Genomic DNA, 14,501 nt, shown 5'->3' on the forward strand with positions numbered 1-14,501 from the left:
TTTGGTTTCTCAGGCGGCTAGTCCTAGTCTTTATAACCCTGTACGTTCTTCCAGAAGGCAGAAGCTGAAAGAGATGATTTCCTGGGTGCGCACTATCCTGCGCTATCTCTGCAGCTTTCTTATGGCACCTGGAAGCGTAGATTTGTTCCAAGGTGGGAAGGGTGCACCCAATTATTTATTAGCACCAGCAAAGCTCCTAAGAGCCTGCATTGTTCCTCTAGCACCCTTTCAGCACCCAGGGAAAATTGTGCCCCCAGCTGGAGGGTTGTCAGAACCTTTAGGGACATCTAGTATCTCGATTTCAGGCTAATTTTGTCCACTGGGACTGGCAGCAGCTCTGCGAGGTCCGTGGCAAATGTAACATAGCAAAGTCCCCGAGTGCCTGGGAAGTTTGAGTCCCTGGGCTTCGTCCCTTTTGCACCAACAGTTGCTATTTTGCCGGTGGAATTTCTGAGATAAGGAAAACAATGGAGGGAACCGCACTTGCTTGACACAGATTCCTTGCAAAGGAATCGGAACGAATGTTTGACAGGCAACCTCCCTGCAGACTTTGTGCAAAAACACTGAGTAAGGTAAAGGGACCCCTGACCATTAGGTCCAGTCGTGGCCGACTCTGGGGTTGCAGCGCTCATCTCGCTTTACTGGCTGAGGGAGCCGCATACAGCTTCCGGGTCATGTGGCCAGCATGACTAAGCCCCTTCTGGCGAACCAGAGCAGCGCACGGAAACGCCGTTTACCTTCCCGCTGGAGTGGTACCTATTTATCTACTTGCACTTTGACGTGCTTTCGAACCTCTAGGTTGGCAGGAGCAGGGACCAAAAAACGCAGCTTCTCCAGCCAGTAAAGCTAGTATTATTATAATGACATATATAATCTTCCCATAATAATTTCACAGTAGGGCATAGTACTAAAGAAACTAATGATCTGCCATCCTTTTCACTTAGAGAATTCCACACAACACAAATAATCCCATGCATCATTTATAAAAGCGTAACGGGGGAAACTGTAGGAAAATAACAGATGGTAAGTAGAAAGAATCCAAAATTATTATTTAAGGAACTAATGGATGCACTGGTTTTTCAGAGCTGAAAAGGGACTGACTGTTGTTGTTTTTTATCTTTTCGCTTGCTGCGTTTTCCAAGTGTTTACAGTATCTGTTACTAAAAACCTCTATGAGACGATATGGGGGAAACTTTTATCACTAGATATCAAACATTAAAGGTAAAGGTAAAGGGACCCCTGACCATTCGGTCCAGTCGTGACCAAATCTGGGGTTGCGCACTCATCTCGCTCTATAGGCGTTTGTCCACAGACAGCTTCCGGGTCATGTGGCCAGCATGACTAAGCCGCATCTGGTGAACCAGAGCAGCGCAAGGAAACGCCATTTACCTTCCCGCCGGAGCGGTACCTATTTATCTACTTGCACTTTGATGTGCTTTCAAACTGCTAGGTTGGCAGGAGCAGGGACTGAGCAACGGGAGCTCACCCCGTCGCGGGGATTCGAACTGCCGACCTTCTGATCAGCAAGTCCTAGGCTCAGTGGTTTAACCCACAGCGCCACCCGTGTCCCTTAAAACATTGAGATTTATGCTTAATAGGGAAGTTGTCTTGAAGCAACCTTAGATTTGCTCATTCATGGGTGAATTGTTGCTTGATGCCGTGGTGACTGTCTTGCAGGTGCAAACCTCCTGACTTGATCTCCTCCTGTTCCCTAGGTCCATGCTTCCAGACGCAGTGGATGATTTCAAGCTGCAGAACCCCACCTGCCTCAACCTGGAAGCTTTCTTCTACTCATTCTACGTTTTCTTCAACAAGCTCGCCGCCGGCCTCTCCCTTGGGATTTCCACCATGAGTTTGCAGTAAGCCCCTTCGTTCCAGCCTTGTTGCTCCTAAGCCACAAACACTGTCCCCAAATCCCTTTCGCTTGTCGTGTTCCTTTATGTGCTCTGTTTATAATAAGATCAAGGTTTCTAAAATAATGAAGGCCTCATCCACCAACCTCTCTGCCTTTCTCAGCTTTTCCTGGTCAGGCATACATTTAAAGGTTAAACCACAGTACCGCTCCAGCGAGAAGGTTTCCGTGCGCTGCTCTGGTTTCGCCAGAAGCGGCTTAGTCATGCAGGCCACATGACCAGGAAAAACTGTCTGCAGACAAATGCCGGCTCCCTCAGCCTTTAAAGCGAGATGAGCGCCGCGACCCCAGAGTCGTTCACGACTGGACTTAATTGTCAGGGGTCCCTTTACCTTTTACAAATAACCCAGAGATGCATTTTAAATAAAAGCACACATTCTACTCATGTAAAAACACGCTGATTCCTGGACCGTCCGTGGGGTGGATTGAGAAGGCGATTGGGCCAGATACAGCCCCCGGGCCTTAGTTTGCCTACCCATGACCTAGAGGCAGAGCTGGCTTAAGAGCCCTCATGGTGCAGTGGTTAGAGTGCTGGACTAGGACCTGGGAAACCAGGGTTCAAATCTCCCACTTGGCCATGGAGCTCTCACTGGGTGACCTTGGGCCAGTCATCAGTTTAACCTTCCTCACAGGGTTGTTGTTGTGAGGATAAATGAGGAGGAAGGGAACCACGCTCCTTGGAGGAAAAAGTGGCATATAAATAAATAAATAATCTATTTTTTAATTAAAAAAAAAAACTTTTCCAGTTTTGCAGGTTACAGAGCCACGGACTGCACACATAACCCCCAGGTTATCCTGACGCTGCAGATTCTCATGGCGCCTGTTCCCATTGCCCTGCTGCTCTCCTCCATGGCCGTCTTCTGCTCCTACCCCATCGACGAGAAGCGGAGGAAGCAGATCAGAGTGGAAATGGAGGCGACTGGGTAAGGATGGGGTTCCCCCCATGTGGAGCAGAAGAGTTGGAGAACCTTAAAGTGGTGGAGGGTCACCCCAAATTAAAGGCACAGGCTTCCCTATCCTAAAGACTTGGGTTGGGCATTTTAGACCACATGTACAATCCCATTTAAAACGGGAGACAGACATTGCTGGATTAACCCATGCCCTTTCAGGCTGAAGTCTGACTGGCCTCGGAGACCTTACAATTCTTCCCCAAGGCGCTCATGATTTGACTTGGGTGAGTTTTCGGGAGCGTGATGCAGTGGCAGGACCCCCAAAACTTAAACAAGGCTCCGTCGAGCTGGACCAGACACATTCAAAGAATCTGTAGGGGCACCAGGTTAGCAAAAGCTCACTGAAATGACCACCAACACGTAAGACAAGATCGTGCTGTAGATGTCAACTGGCTTGGCAGTCAAGTCATTCCATCTTTCCAGGGAACCCTGAGAAATAATAATAATAATAATAATAATAATAATAATAATAATAATAGTAATTTGTTATTTATACCCCACCCATCTGGCTGGGTTCCAACAAAATATTAAAATACAGTAGTAGTCTGTCAAAAATTAAAAGCTTCCCTAAAGAGGGCTGCCTTCAGATGTCTTCTAAAAGTCTGGTAGTTGTTCTTCTCTTTGACATCTGGTGGGAGGGCGTTCCAAAGGGCGGGCACCACCACCGAGAAGGCCCTCTGCTTGGTTCCCTGTAACTTGGCTTCTTGCAGTGAGGGAACCACCAGAAGGCCCTTGGCGCTGGACCTCAGTGTCCGGGCAGAACCATGGGGGTGGAGACACTCCTTCAGATATACTGGATATGCTTTCATTGGGGCTGAAGGAGACAAAAGAAAATGCACAGAGAGGGAAGAGAGGCTTATCTCCTTCCACTGACCTTATCCAGCCAAAATCACCTATCCACCCACCCCCAAAAGTCTTACCCCTGCCTCCTGGCCATAGCCCTGATGAGGTCTATCCTGGATCCCAAAGCTGCTTCCCCCATATGTGATGTGGGGTGAGTGGCAGGTGGAGAGATGGCTGTTTATGCACAATTTGCAGTGCGCTCCCAATGGTGCCTGCACGTTTGCTGGGGCTGATGGGAATTGTAGTCCAACAACTTCCGGGGGCACCAGGTCTGCAAAGGCTGCTCTATGAGCTTGTTTGCCCCCTTTCGGAGAGCTCTTCTGTAATTTCCCTCTCCGCACTGACCTTTAGACGCTGAGTCGCTCCTCCGATTTCACGTTCATCTTTGCTGTTTTTTCTAAGCAGGCATCAGGGTCAGGCAGAACGCCCAGAATCAGAGGCGAGTTAGTTTCTGGAGGGAATTCATGACTACTTGCGGGAAAGTCTCTGGCGTCTTCCTTTTTTTCATCTGGGATCAGCAGTGAAGACCTCTCGAGCGCTTCCGCAAGATGCCAAAGAAATTAACTCCACGGAGCTCAACATTTTTACAACCATCTCTTGCCCAGGGACAAATCCCTGAGGATGGAACAAGCAGAGACTTCGCTTTAAAAACTGGAATGAACTTCTTTCTCAGGGGAGCAGGAACAACAAGCTGGTGGTTCTACAAACGCAGGGACTTTTAATGTCCATTTATGTAACAAATATCTCTTGCCTTGGAAAGAGAATGGATTGTGCTATGATTCAGTGACTCGTCTTCTGCACTCATACGATTTATGTAAGCTCCTCACATATGAGTAAGGAAACTAGGCCAAATGCATATTCAATTTCAGGACATTTTAGAGAACTGGAACTCAGCTGCCCGGAGGTTGACCCCGGGCAGCTGCACTCAATATCATTATGGGTCTCTCTCAACCCCAGTCGTTTTCACAGGTATTTTGGTCTTCTGCAATCTCCGGAACACAAAGCTATCTTATTTGCAAGCTGAACTGGGACCTTTATGCATTCATCTGTATAGTGGCATCTGTTTGATACCTACCCATGGCAAGAAGGATGCTTATTTAGCTCAGTTTAGAGAGGCAGAGGGCATGATCTCAGCGGTAGAGAACATGTCGTGAATATTGAAGGTCTCAGGTTCCACCTTCAGTGTCTTGAGTTAAAAGATCTCAGGTTAGGAGGGCTGAGGAGCTGATTGGAGAGTCAGAGTAGATAACTCTGAGCTAGAAGGATCTGTGCCCAGAGGGAAATAAGATGTGACTCACCCAGCTGGCCTGGCATGAGTTGACCTTTCTCCAGGTCCTGACTGGGACCTACCATGACATTCTTCTGACAGGCTATTAGCATTGTTCCCAAGCGCTCCAGGTCAAGGCAAGCACCTCACTGAACATGCTGATGAGACCTCCTTGACCCAGACCGATCCTTAGCTTCCAACCTCCCCTACAAAATAGCCTCCACTTTCCTGGTTATGGGAATCGCCTCCCTCCGGTGGGGGACAAGGCTCTGGGGCACACCAGCTCTCCCAACCTGGTCCCAGCTTCCTGACGACACGCCGCCTGCCTGTTTGTGAGGCTATGGGTGCCGACATCCTTCGAGCCATTTAGCAACGGAATCTTGTGGTCTGGTCTATTTCGGTATGTGCTAATGTGGTTGCCATGCACACTGATGGCTTTTATCTGTGTTTTCAACTAGACTGCGAGTCGTTAGTAATTTGCCTGTTTATTGCACAGAGCCAGAGCAACAATAGGTGCTTTGTGAATCACACCGTGGAGCCAGGTTGACATTTCAGAAATAAGATTCCTTTTTAAAAATAATAACAATTAATTAGGGTGGTGTTTTTTTCCAGGGGGAGTTGTATTTGACGAAGAAGCTGCGGATGATCATACATCAGTTGCAGAAGCTTTATTCTTCCAGTGCAAACAGCATTCCCCTTCGTGCCTCTCATTGCTATGTGACTGGGATCAGGGGGTCAAAGGTTGTGACTTATTAAGGTAGGCCTGAGATTTCCCCCCACTGGAATCCTACCGCCAGGAAGATAGAAGACAGAGAACACCAAAATGTTGAAAAGCTTAATGCAGCGTTTGGATTCTCTGTCAAAAACATAGACAGTTGCTGCAACGTATTGGATTCAAAGAGTCCTTCAGTCAACACACATACTTGCTGTTGGACAAGCCACTCTTCTCTAGACATTTTGGTAAGTTCTGGGTGAATATATCAGATGACACAGTGATTCTTCAAACAGCTCTTGTTTATTCACAGGCCAGAACAGAACTGGGCTGAAGGGTTCAGCCAACCTGCTTATATAGAACTCGACTACAAAGCAACAGTAACAACTTTCTGTAACTATCCAATCACTGAAGGTCACTTTCAATTCCTTATTTGCATATGTGGACCTGAGTGAAAACTATCTACAGTATCCCCCTGCTGGCCCAGGGTGAGAACTTCAGGACATAACACCCCTCCCCACCGAGATAAGGCGTTAGTTACAATCGTAATGGTTTCCTTATATACAACACTACACGTAATGGTTCAATTAGGCACAAAAACATATTGGTTACATTTCACATACTTCCATTAGATCGACAGTGTTGCATGTCCAACAAACACAGTCCTTTAAATAAGTTGGGTGCTTGGATACTATACTGGCCCATCTTACAGAGTTGTTGTAAGGGTCACAGTGTACATGAAATGGTTTGAAAACGCTAAAGAGCTACACAGATGTGATCTCTTTTTATTACGACCACAGCTATGCCCAGATTCTTGCCAGATTCAGCACTGCTACATGCAATACTGCTCTGATCTTCCTCAGCAAAGACCTGGGGAAATAGAAGCAGTTGCGCTGTTGCTTTTGCTGAAAAGCAGCTGATTTCTCGTCTGCAACCCAGGGCCAGAAACGCACTTCAGGAGTGGGCTGTTGTGTACAGCTTGTTCCCTCTCTGCCCCTGCAGCTTCATTCCCATTATATTCTGGGTTGCTCCCTCCTCCTTCCGAAAGGCAGTGGCTTTTTGGTGCCAGGAAATCAAAAGCTGCTGTTATCCCATCCTACTAAAAGCTTCACAATTGGTGTAATTTGTATTCAGGTATTCTTGTAACTTGCATGTTACACCGTGTGGGCTGGAAGAGTAACGAGCGTCAAGCTGTGCTTTATACTTCGGAGTTTGACTGAATATTTGCATTTTCCGACATCTCTCGAGTTGTTTCGTTTCAACTGACAAAAGCTGCCTTTCTCATTTTGTATTTTGTATGCTTTGACAACCAATACAGATGTTTCTGTTTCCTCCCTTCTCGTGCACTGTCCCTTATTTTCAGCGAAAGGGGGGGGGGAGCATCTATTCCATTCCTGCCTCTCACCTCTGTGTGTTTGCAGTGGAGGGTGATGAGTGAAAGCACATATACAGTGGTACCTCGGGTTACAGACACTTCAGGTTACAGACGCTTCAGGTTACAGACTCCGCTAACCCAGAAATATTACCTTGGGTTAAGAACTTTGCTTCAGGATGAGAACAGAAATTGTGCTCCGGCGGTGCGGCGGCAGTGGGAGGCCCCATTAGCTAAAGTGGTGCTTCAGGTTAAGAACAGTTTCAGGTTAAGAATGGACCTCTGGAACGAATTACCGTATTTTTTGCTCTATAAGACTCACTTTTTCCCTCCTAAAAAGTAAGGGGAAATGTGTGTGCGTCTTATGGAGCGAATGCAGGCTGCGCAGCTATATCAGAAGTCAGAACAGCAAGACTGAACAGAAGTCAGAACAGAAGTCAGAATGCAGGCTGCGCAGCAATCCCTCTTGTTGTTCTGGCTTCTGAGATTCAGAATATCTTTTTCTTGTTTTCCTCCTCCAAAAACTAGGTGCGTCTTGTGGTCTGGTGTGTCTTATAGAGTGAAAAATACGGTAAGTACTTAACCCGAGGTACCACTGTATAGGGAAGGAGGTGGTTTTTTTCTCTTAATATAAGAATTCTACAGTGTGGGCTAAAGACTCCTTTTGCTTCTTGAAAAACGGGAATAGGAGAGGGGGCCCCAGGTACCTTAGAGATGGACCGGCCTGTGGTGAAACACATACAGTGGTACATTGGTTGTCAAACTTAATCCATTCCGTTCGACTCCCGGAACCGTTTGAAAACCAAAGCACGGCTTCCGATTGGCTGCAGGAGCTTCCTGAACTCATTCGGAAGCCACAGAACCGCATTGGATGTTCGGCTTCCAAAAAAAGTTTGCAAACCGGAACACTTACTTCCGGGTTTGCAGCGTTCGGGAGCTGATTTGTTCGGGAGCCAAGCCGTTCGACAACCAAGGTACCACTGTAGTTGATTTCAATGACGCAAACCAAGCTAAGCGATGGGCATTTTCTGCCGACGAGGATTGATTGGGATAGGTTGGTGGGCAAGACAAGCTAAACAGCAAGTGGGACTTAGGGCAAATGGTTGCAGAATGGAGTGCTCCTGTTGTGAGATGCTCATAAGAACACGAGAGCCCTTCTGTGTCAGGGCACAGCCTCATCGAGTCCAGCATTTTGTTCTCAAAGTGGCCAGCCAAATGCGGATAGGAAGCCCTCAAGCAGTACTCAGAGCAGAGGCACAATCTTCCCAATTGCATCAGGCTGGGGAAGGCTGCCTTAGGCTACCGTATTTTTTGCTCCATAAGACGCACCTGACCATAAGACGCACAGTTTTTAGAGGAGGAAAAGAAGAAAAAATATTCTGAACGAAACAGTGGATGTATGATTTTTTGGGGGCAGGCTGTAGCCATGGACATGCTATGTGATCTGATGGTGAATTTGGGGTGACCCAGTGCAAAAATCCTGAGGATCCATGTGGATCTGTGCTTTGTAACCACATTTTTGCACCATTGCAGCCCCAGGAAACAGTGGATGCGTGATTTTTTGGGTGCAGGCTGTAGCTATGGACATGCTATGTGATTTGATGGTGAATTTGGGGTGACCCAGTGTAAAAATCCTGAGGATCCATGGGCTTTTACCTCCCCTCTCCCAGGCAGCCTCCGCTAGCGTCCCTTATCTCTCTCCCGATCCCACTGATCAGCTTCTTCCTTTCAACACCCCCTTCCCTCTTGTTTGCCTTAGTGTCTTTTCCTTAGCTGGAGCAGTTTTTTGCTCCTCCTTTTCTTCTAATTTCTCTCCTCATTGATTTAGTCTTCCTGTTTCCACCCTTTGCAAGTTTGCTGTCTTTACCTCCCCCCTCCCAGGCAGCCTCCTTTATTGCTAGCATCCCTTATCTCCCTCCCCGATTGCTTGCTGATTAGTGGCTTTGTTTCCACACCGACTTCCCTCTTAAAAAAGAAAAGAAAAGCATAACCTGCTTTTTGTCCCTGGGCAATTTGCCTCCAGGGACCACGCATTCGCTCCATAAGACGCACAGACATTTCCCCTCACTTTTTAGGAAGAAAAAAGTGTGTCTTATGGAGTGAAAAATACGGTATTTTGGAAGGTGCAATAGTTTAGTGGCAAGGCACATTCTTCTCACACAGACTACCTTGCCATCTTCAATTAAAAGGACCAGGAATGGCAGATTTGTCAATGCTTCTCAGTTTGGAGCAGGCAGTTCTAAGCCAGATGGACCCTTGTTTTTTAGCGCTGCAAAACAAGGCTGATAAAGTTTTCCCTTCAGTATGTTCTGATTTTGAAAACTGCAGTGAGAAGAGTAGGTCTTAAACCTTCTGTGCAATTATTTGTCCTTGTCTCTTCTGTTTTAACTCCGCAAGGGCACCCGAAGGAGAAAGATTTCATGACAAGCGCAGCTGCCGTCACTTACATCAGAATCATTCATTTCAAATTGGGGGTTCTTTCTTCTATGCTCTAAAAACTGGATATACTTCTGATAAAAATATATATTCCTAGCTGTGTGTCTCCCCAGAGGGTTTCTCCATTTCAAAGGATAAAGGCTGCTTGTGGTTTGAGAAGAAAACTGCCTTTGAATACTGAGCACTCTTCAAAATTTGACCTTACAGAGAATCTTCCATTTTTAGCGATGCCTTGTGACCCTGTCAAAATGAATGCAAAGAAGTAATTTGAGGGGTGTTAAGCTACAAGAAGAGTGTGCTTCGAGGTTTATCTTTCAGTTTGAATACTGATATCCTACTGCACACTTTTAAGTGGATTCCTGAGGGGGAGACGGGCGGAATTGATGAGTTCTGCTGCTGAATTAATTAAGAGCATGAGAATAAAAGCCCAGCTGGATTGGCCAGTGGCTCATCGAGTCCAGCATTCTGTTCTCACAGATGCTCCTGCGCATTCAACAAACAGAATATTCAAGGCAACCAAATTGTTGTGATTTATTTATTTGTTTAATTTGTATAGCGCCCTTCATAGATCTCAGGGCCAGTGGCGGAGGTTCAAGCTCTGGCAGGGCATAGGGGGCGGAGAGCAGGCGTGGGCGTGGCTGGTGCATGCGCCCTGGGGCGTGGCATGCTTCCTGGGGGTGTGACATGTGTACTGAGGGCGTGGTATGCCTCCCAGGGGCGTGGCATGCATCCTGAGGGCGTGGCATGGTATGTGTCTAGGGGTTTGGCATGCGTCCTGAGGGATTGGCATGTGGCATGTGAGAGCCAGTGTGGTGTAGTGGTTAAGAGCGGTAGTCTCGTAATCCTGGGGAACCGGGTTCGCGTCTCCGCTCCTCCACATGCAGCTGCTGGGTGGCCTTGGACCAGTCACACTTCTCTGAAGTCTCTCAGCCCCACTCACCTCACAGAGTGTTTGTTGTGGGGGAGGAAGGGAAAGGAGAAGGTTAGCCGCTTTGAGACTCCTTAAAGGGAGTGAAAAGCGGGATATCAAATCCAAACTCTTCTTCTTCTTCTTCTTCGTCTTAGGGGCGTGGCATGTGTCCTGGGGGTGTGCCATGCCCCAGAAGGCAGCCACATCTACAAAGCATTTTATTGGGATTGCGTTCGCTGCAGTCTACCAGCACCGCCAGTCTCTACACAGTATTCATGTTCTTGGCTCCACATATTTCAAGCAGCAAAGTAAGCATTTAACATTCTGCACCTAGGCTGGCCAGAGGCATCCCAAGGAGAAAGTGTGTGGTAATGGGCACCACTTTAAACAGCCCTGGCTTCTCGCAAATAATTCTGGGAACCATAGTTTGTTAAGGGTGCTGGGATTTGTTGGTCCTTGTTCCTATGACAGAACTACAATTCCCAGAGTTCCCTTGGGAGGTGGGATTGATTGATAAACTACATGGGGAATTGTGGAGTTACAATCCACTTCCCAGGGAATTCTGGGAAGTGTAGTTCTGTGATGGAACTAGGGGTCCTCTAACAACTCTCAGCACCCAGGATCCTTTGGAGGAAGCCATAGCTGTTAAAATTGTATGACAGTGATTTAAATTTAAGGAGCAGATGGGCCTTCAGAACTGTGTTCCCCCAAGCATTGGTGCTTTTTAACTTATTCAGAAATGATGTGGAGCAAGGGCTGAACAGTGATTATGACACCAGATTATTCAGGGTAGATACAAAGAGGGATTGTGAGCTGCTCCAAAACAATATTTCCAAACTGGGTGAACAGGCGTTAAAATTGTGACTGTGGTTTAACGTAAGCAAATGCAGAGTGATTACAATGCTCTGCATACCCTCGAACATTTCTCCGGTGAAAGTTGTTGTTGTTTAGTCAAGCCCTTTCAATATCCTCCCTGGGGTGGCAGGAGACTGGTGTTGTTGTTGTTTAGTTATTTAGTCATGTCCAACTCTTCATGACCCCCTGGACCAGAGCACGCCAGGCACTCCTGTATTCTACTGCCTCCAGCAGTTTGGTCAAACTCATACTGGTCGCTTCGAGAACACTGTCCCACCATCTCGTCCTCTGTCGTCCCCTTCTCCATCTTTCCCAACATCAGGGTATTTTCCAGGGAGTCTTCTCTTCTCATGAGGGGGCCAAAGTCTTGCAGTCTCAGCTTCAGGATCTGTCCTTCCAGTGAGCACTCAGGGCTGATTTCCTTCAGAATGGAGAGGTTTGATCTTGCAGTCCATGGGACTCTCAAGAGTCTCCTCCAGCACCAGAATTCAAAAGCATCAATTCTTCAGCGATCAGCCTTCTTTATGGTCCAGCTCTCACTTTTCCGCTTAGGCGGGTCTGAACTGGCAGTGACTGACCAGGAAAGGGAGCTTGAGGTGATGGTAAATAGTTCAATGAAAACATTGGCATAGTAGGCAGCATCTCTGAAAAGGGTGAATTCTCTGGTATGGATCATCAGGAATGGGACTGAAAACTGCCAATATGGTAACGGTTTTGTAAAAAAAAGTGGTGCGACCATCATACATGGACTACTGTGTGGAGCTCCCATCAACTCACCTCAGAAAAAGCTACTTGTCCCACTTCCATCTAGCCAGGGATGCTAGGGCACCGGATGACTCCATCTACAAAGACATGACTCCACCTATGATAATCTTTATTGTCACTGTCCCATACAGAAAAACGAAATAGAAAAATCTACATAAGACATTCAAAACCCAACAACCTTGCTATCCCAGCTATCCCAACCTGGTTAGCCCCCTAAAAACTCTGATACCCCATTTTTAAATACAATATACCCCCATACAGGCTCCTTACTAGGCGTTTAAAACCAAAATTGCATTTGTGTAGAAACTGTTTCTCAGGCGGCTAGTCCTAGTCTTTATAACCCTGTACCTTCTGCCAGAAGGCAGAAGCTGAAAGAGATCATTTCCGGGGTGCGCACTATCCTCTGCAGCTTTCTTATGGCACCTGGAAGCATAGATTTGATCCATGGTGGGATCCTGCTGCTGAAGGCATCCAGTGTGGCATCTCTTCAGTTGCTGAGATCCAGCTGTTCAGCCCCATTCATTCCTTTGCCTCTGAGGACATCAGTGGGAGCCGTTGCCTGGTAACAGCCAATTGCCATCCAGGGAAGTCTTGCCTCCCATCACAGGGACTTAGCTAGATCCAGCTGCTCAGTTCCATTGTCTGTCCTCAGGGGACATCAGCGGGTTCTGCTGCCTAGTAGGCGGAGGCTGACGGGCAGCATCAAGGATGAGGGCAGGAAATGCCACCTGAATAATCCTGGCACCACCGTGTGTTATTGCTGTTCCCGGTGCCAGACTCAAATGGCGGTTTTTAAATCGTGCGAATCTTTTGCACGCTGTGTTGAAAGCCTATTGGGTCTGTAAGGCGGAAATTATTTTTCTTTATTTTGTTAAAAATGACACACCACTTGATTGTGAAAAAAAATAAAAGCCCCGACTATAATCTGGTAACTTTTCTTCTGCTCTGATCCTTGATCGGTTTGGTTGCTCTTTCCAGAACCTTTTCCAGCTCTTCATTCATTCATTCTACTAAATAAATAAATAAGAGAGGAGGATGTGAGTTGCCTCTGTAAGGAAAGAGGATGCCCTGTTTGTGGGGACTTAGGGGAAATGTTATGGATCTTGTTTGGGTGGGTGTCGAGATTGACCCATCTCTGGAGTGTGACCATGCTGGGGACATCCAGGAACTCACACAACAAAACTTATTTTCACCAGGTTGATGGACTATATGGAATTGGCGGAAATGACTGGCAGAATCCGAGACCAGAGAGAAGAGACGGTGGAAGAAGATTGGAAAAAGTTTAAAGACTATTTATAGAAATATTGTAAAATTGACGAATGTTGGAAAAATGTTGGAATGAAGTTATATGGCTTTAGTAGAAATGTTATAAGGAAATAAGTATACTGTAGATAGATTATTAGAGTATTAGGGGAAAATAAGGTTAGAATATGTTAAGATAAATATAGGACAGAAAACAGAGAAAGATGGAAAGGAATTGCTGAAAATTATCAGAAGTGGAATACAAAAAGGGAGGTGTGAGGAGGTCGTTGAAACAAGTTAATGAAAGATATGATATTGAAATTGTATGATGTGTGTTTTAAATTGTTTTTGTTTGGCTTTATTTAGTTTATTGTGTTAGTGTTGTGTTGTGTAATGTTTAAACATTGTATTGTATTGTTTTCTTTTTTCTTCTTTTCTCTTTCTCTTTCTTTTGTAGTGTTTAAAAGCAATAAATATTATTTTTTAATTTTTTTTTTTTAAAAACACAACAAAACTTATTTTCTAACAAATAAAGCTTTCTTGCAAGAAAGTTGCAATTGGCTGGAGGTGACCCATGGAGACAGGAAGTCTCTGTGCAAGAGACGCTCCCTGATGTAGAATAAAACAGCCCTATTTTTCTAGATTCAGGAGGTAGCCATGTTGGTCTGACACAGTAGAAATAATATTATAAAAAATGGTCCAGTAGAGACCAACTAAATTTGTTCTTGGTATGAGCTTCCTTGTGCATGCACACTTCTTCAGATACTTCAGCCTTATTTTTGCAGGAGAAACATTGGAGGATATGGGCCCAGGCGATGAGTGGGAGTCCCCTTCCCCTCTGAAGTGCAGGCAGCCATAAACGGCACACTTGCCTGCCTACCCACCACATTATTATTATTATTATTATTGTTGTTGTTGTTGTTGTTGTTGTTGTTGTTGTTGTTGTTATTGCCTTTTCCCCTGACAGGGACCCAGGGCGGCTCACAGACAAAAACAAGAACCGCTAGCAACTAGGGAATCTGAGCCTATTCATCAGGCAGAGGAAAATACTGTTATGTGCATGTTTGGGGACCGCACTGTATTTTTTTTTACCACAGACATGACCATTTTTTCCTATTTCCCTTTTCCCAGAGGTTGCTGAGGGCAACCCCGTCAGATGGGCGGGGTACAAACAATAAAATCATTATTATTCTTAGGATGTGATTTGACCTTTGAACAACGTCATACATGTATGATA

The 14,501-nt window shown here is 46.1% G+C and overlaps 1 protein-coding gene across 6 annotated transcripts in view; it reads left to right on the forward strand.

Moving 5' to 3' along the window:
• The window catches only part of LOC309344909 (sodium-dependent lysophosphatidylcholine symporter 1-B-like), a 33,621-nt gene extending 26,596 nt beyond the window's left edge, over positions 1–7,025 (forward strand). For 5 of the 6 annotated variants that reach the window (XM_081867800.1, XM_081867797.1, XM_081867801.1 and 2 more), the window contains 3 exons: positions 1,716–1,859; positions 2,659–2,835; positions 4,108–7,025. In XM_081867800.1, coding sequence (XP_081723926.1) covers positions 1,716–1,859; positions 2,659–2,835; positions 4,108–4,153 — 367 coding nt within the window. In that variant the 3' untranslated portion in view covers positions 4,154–7,025. The remainder of the gene's footprint in view (positions 1–1,715; positions 1,860–2,658; positions 2,836–4,107) is intronic. The other variant, XM_081867798.1, reaches the window with a different exon arrangement.
• Positions 7,026–14,501: the final 7,476 nt, after the last annotated feature.

The sequence above is a fragment of the Podarcis erhardii genome (assembly GCF_964252035.2).
Source record: "Podarcis erhardii genome assembly, chromosome: 6".
Classification (NCBI taxonomy): domain Eukaryota; kingdom Metazoa; phylum Chordata; class Lepidosauria; order Squamata; family Lacertidae; genus Podarcis; species Podarcis erhardii.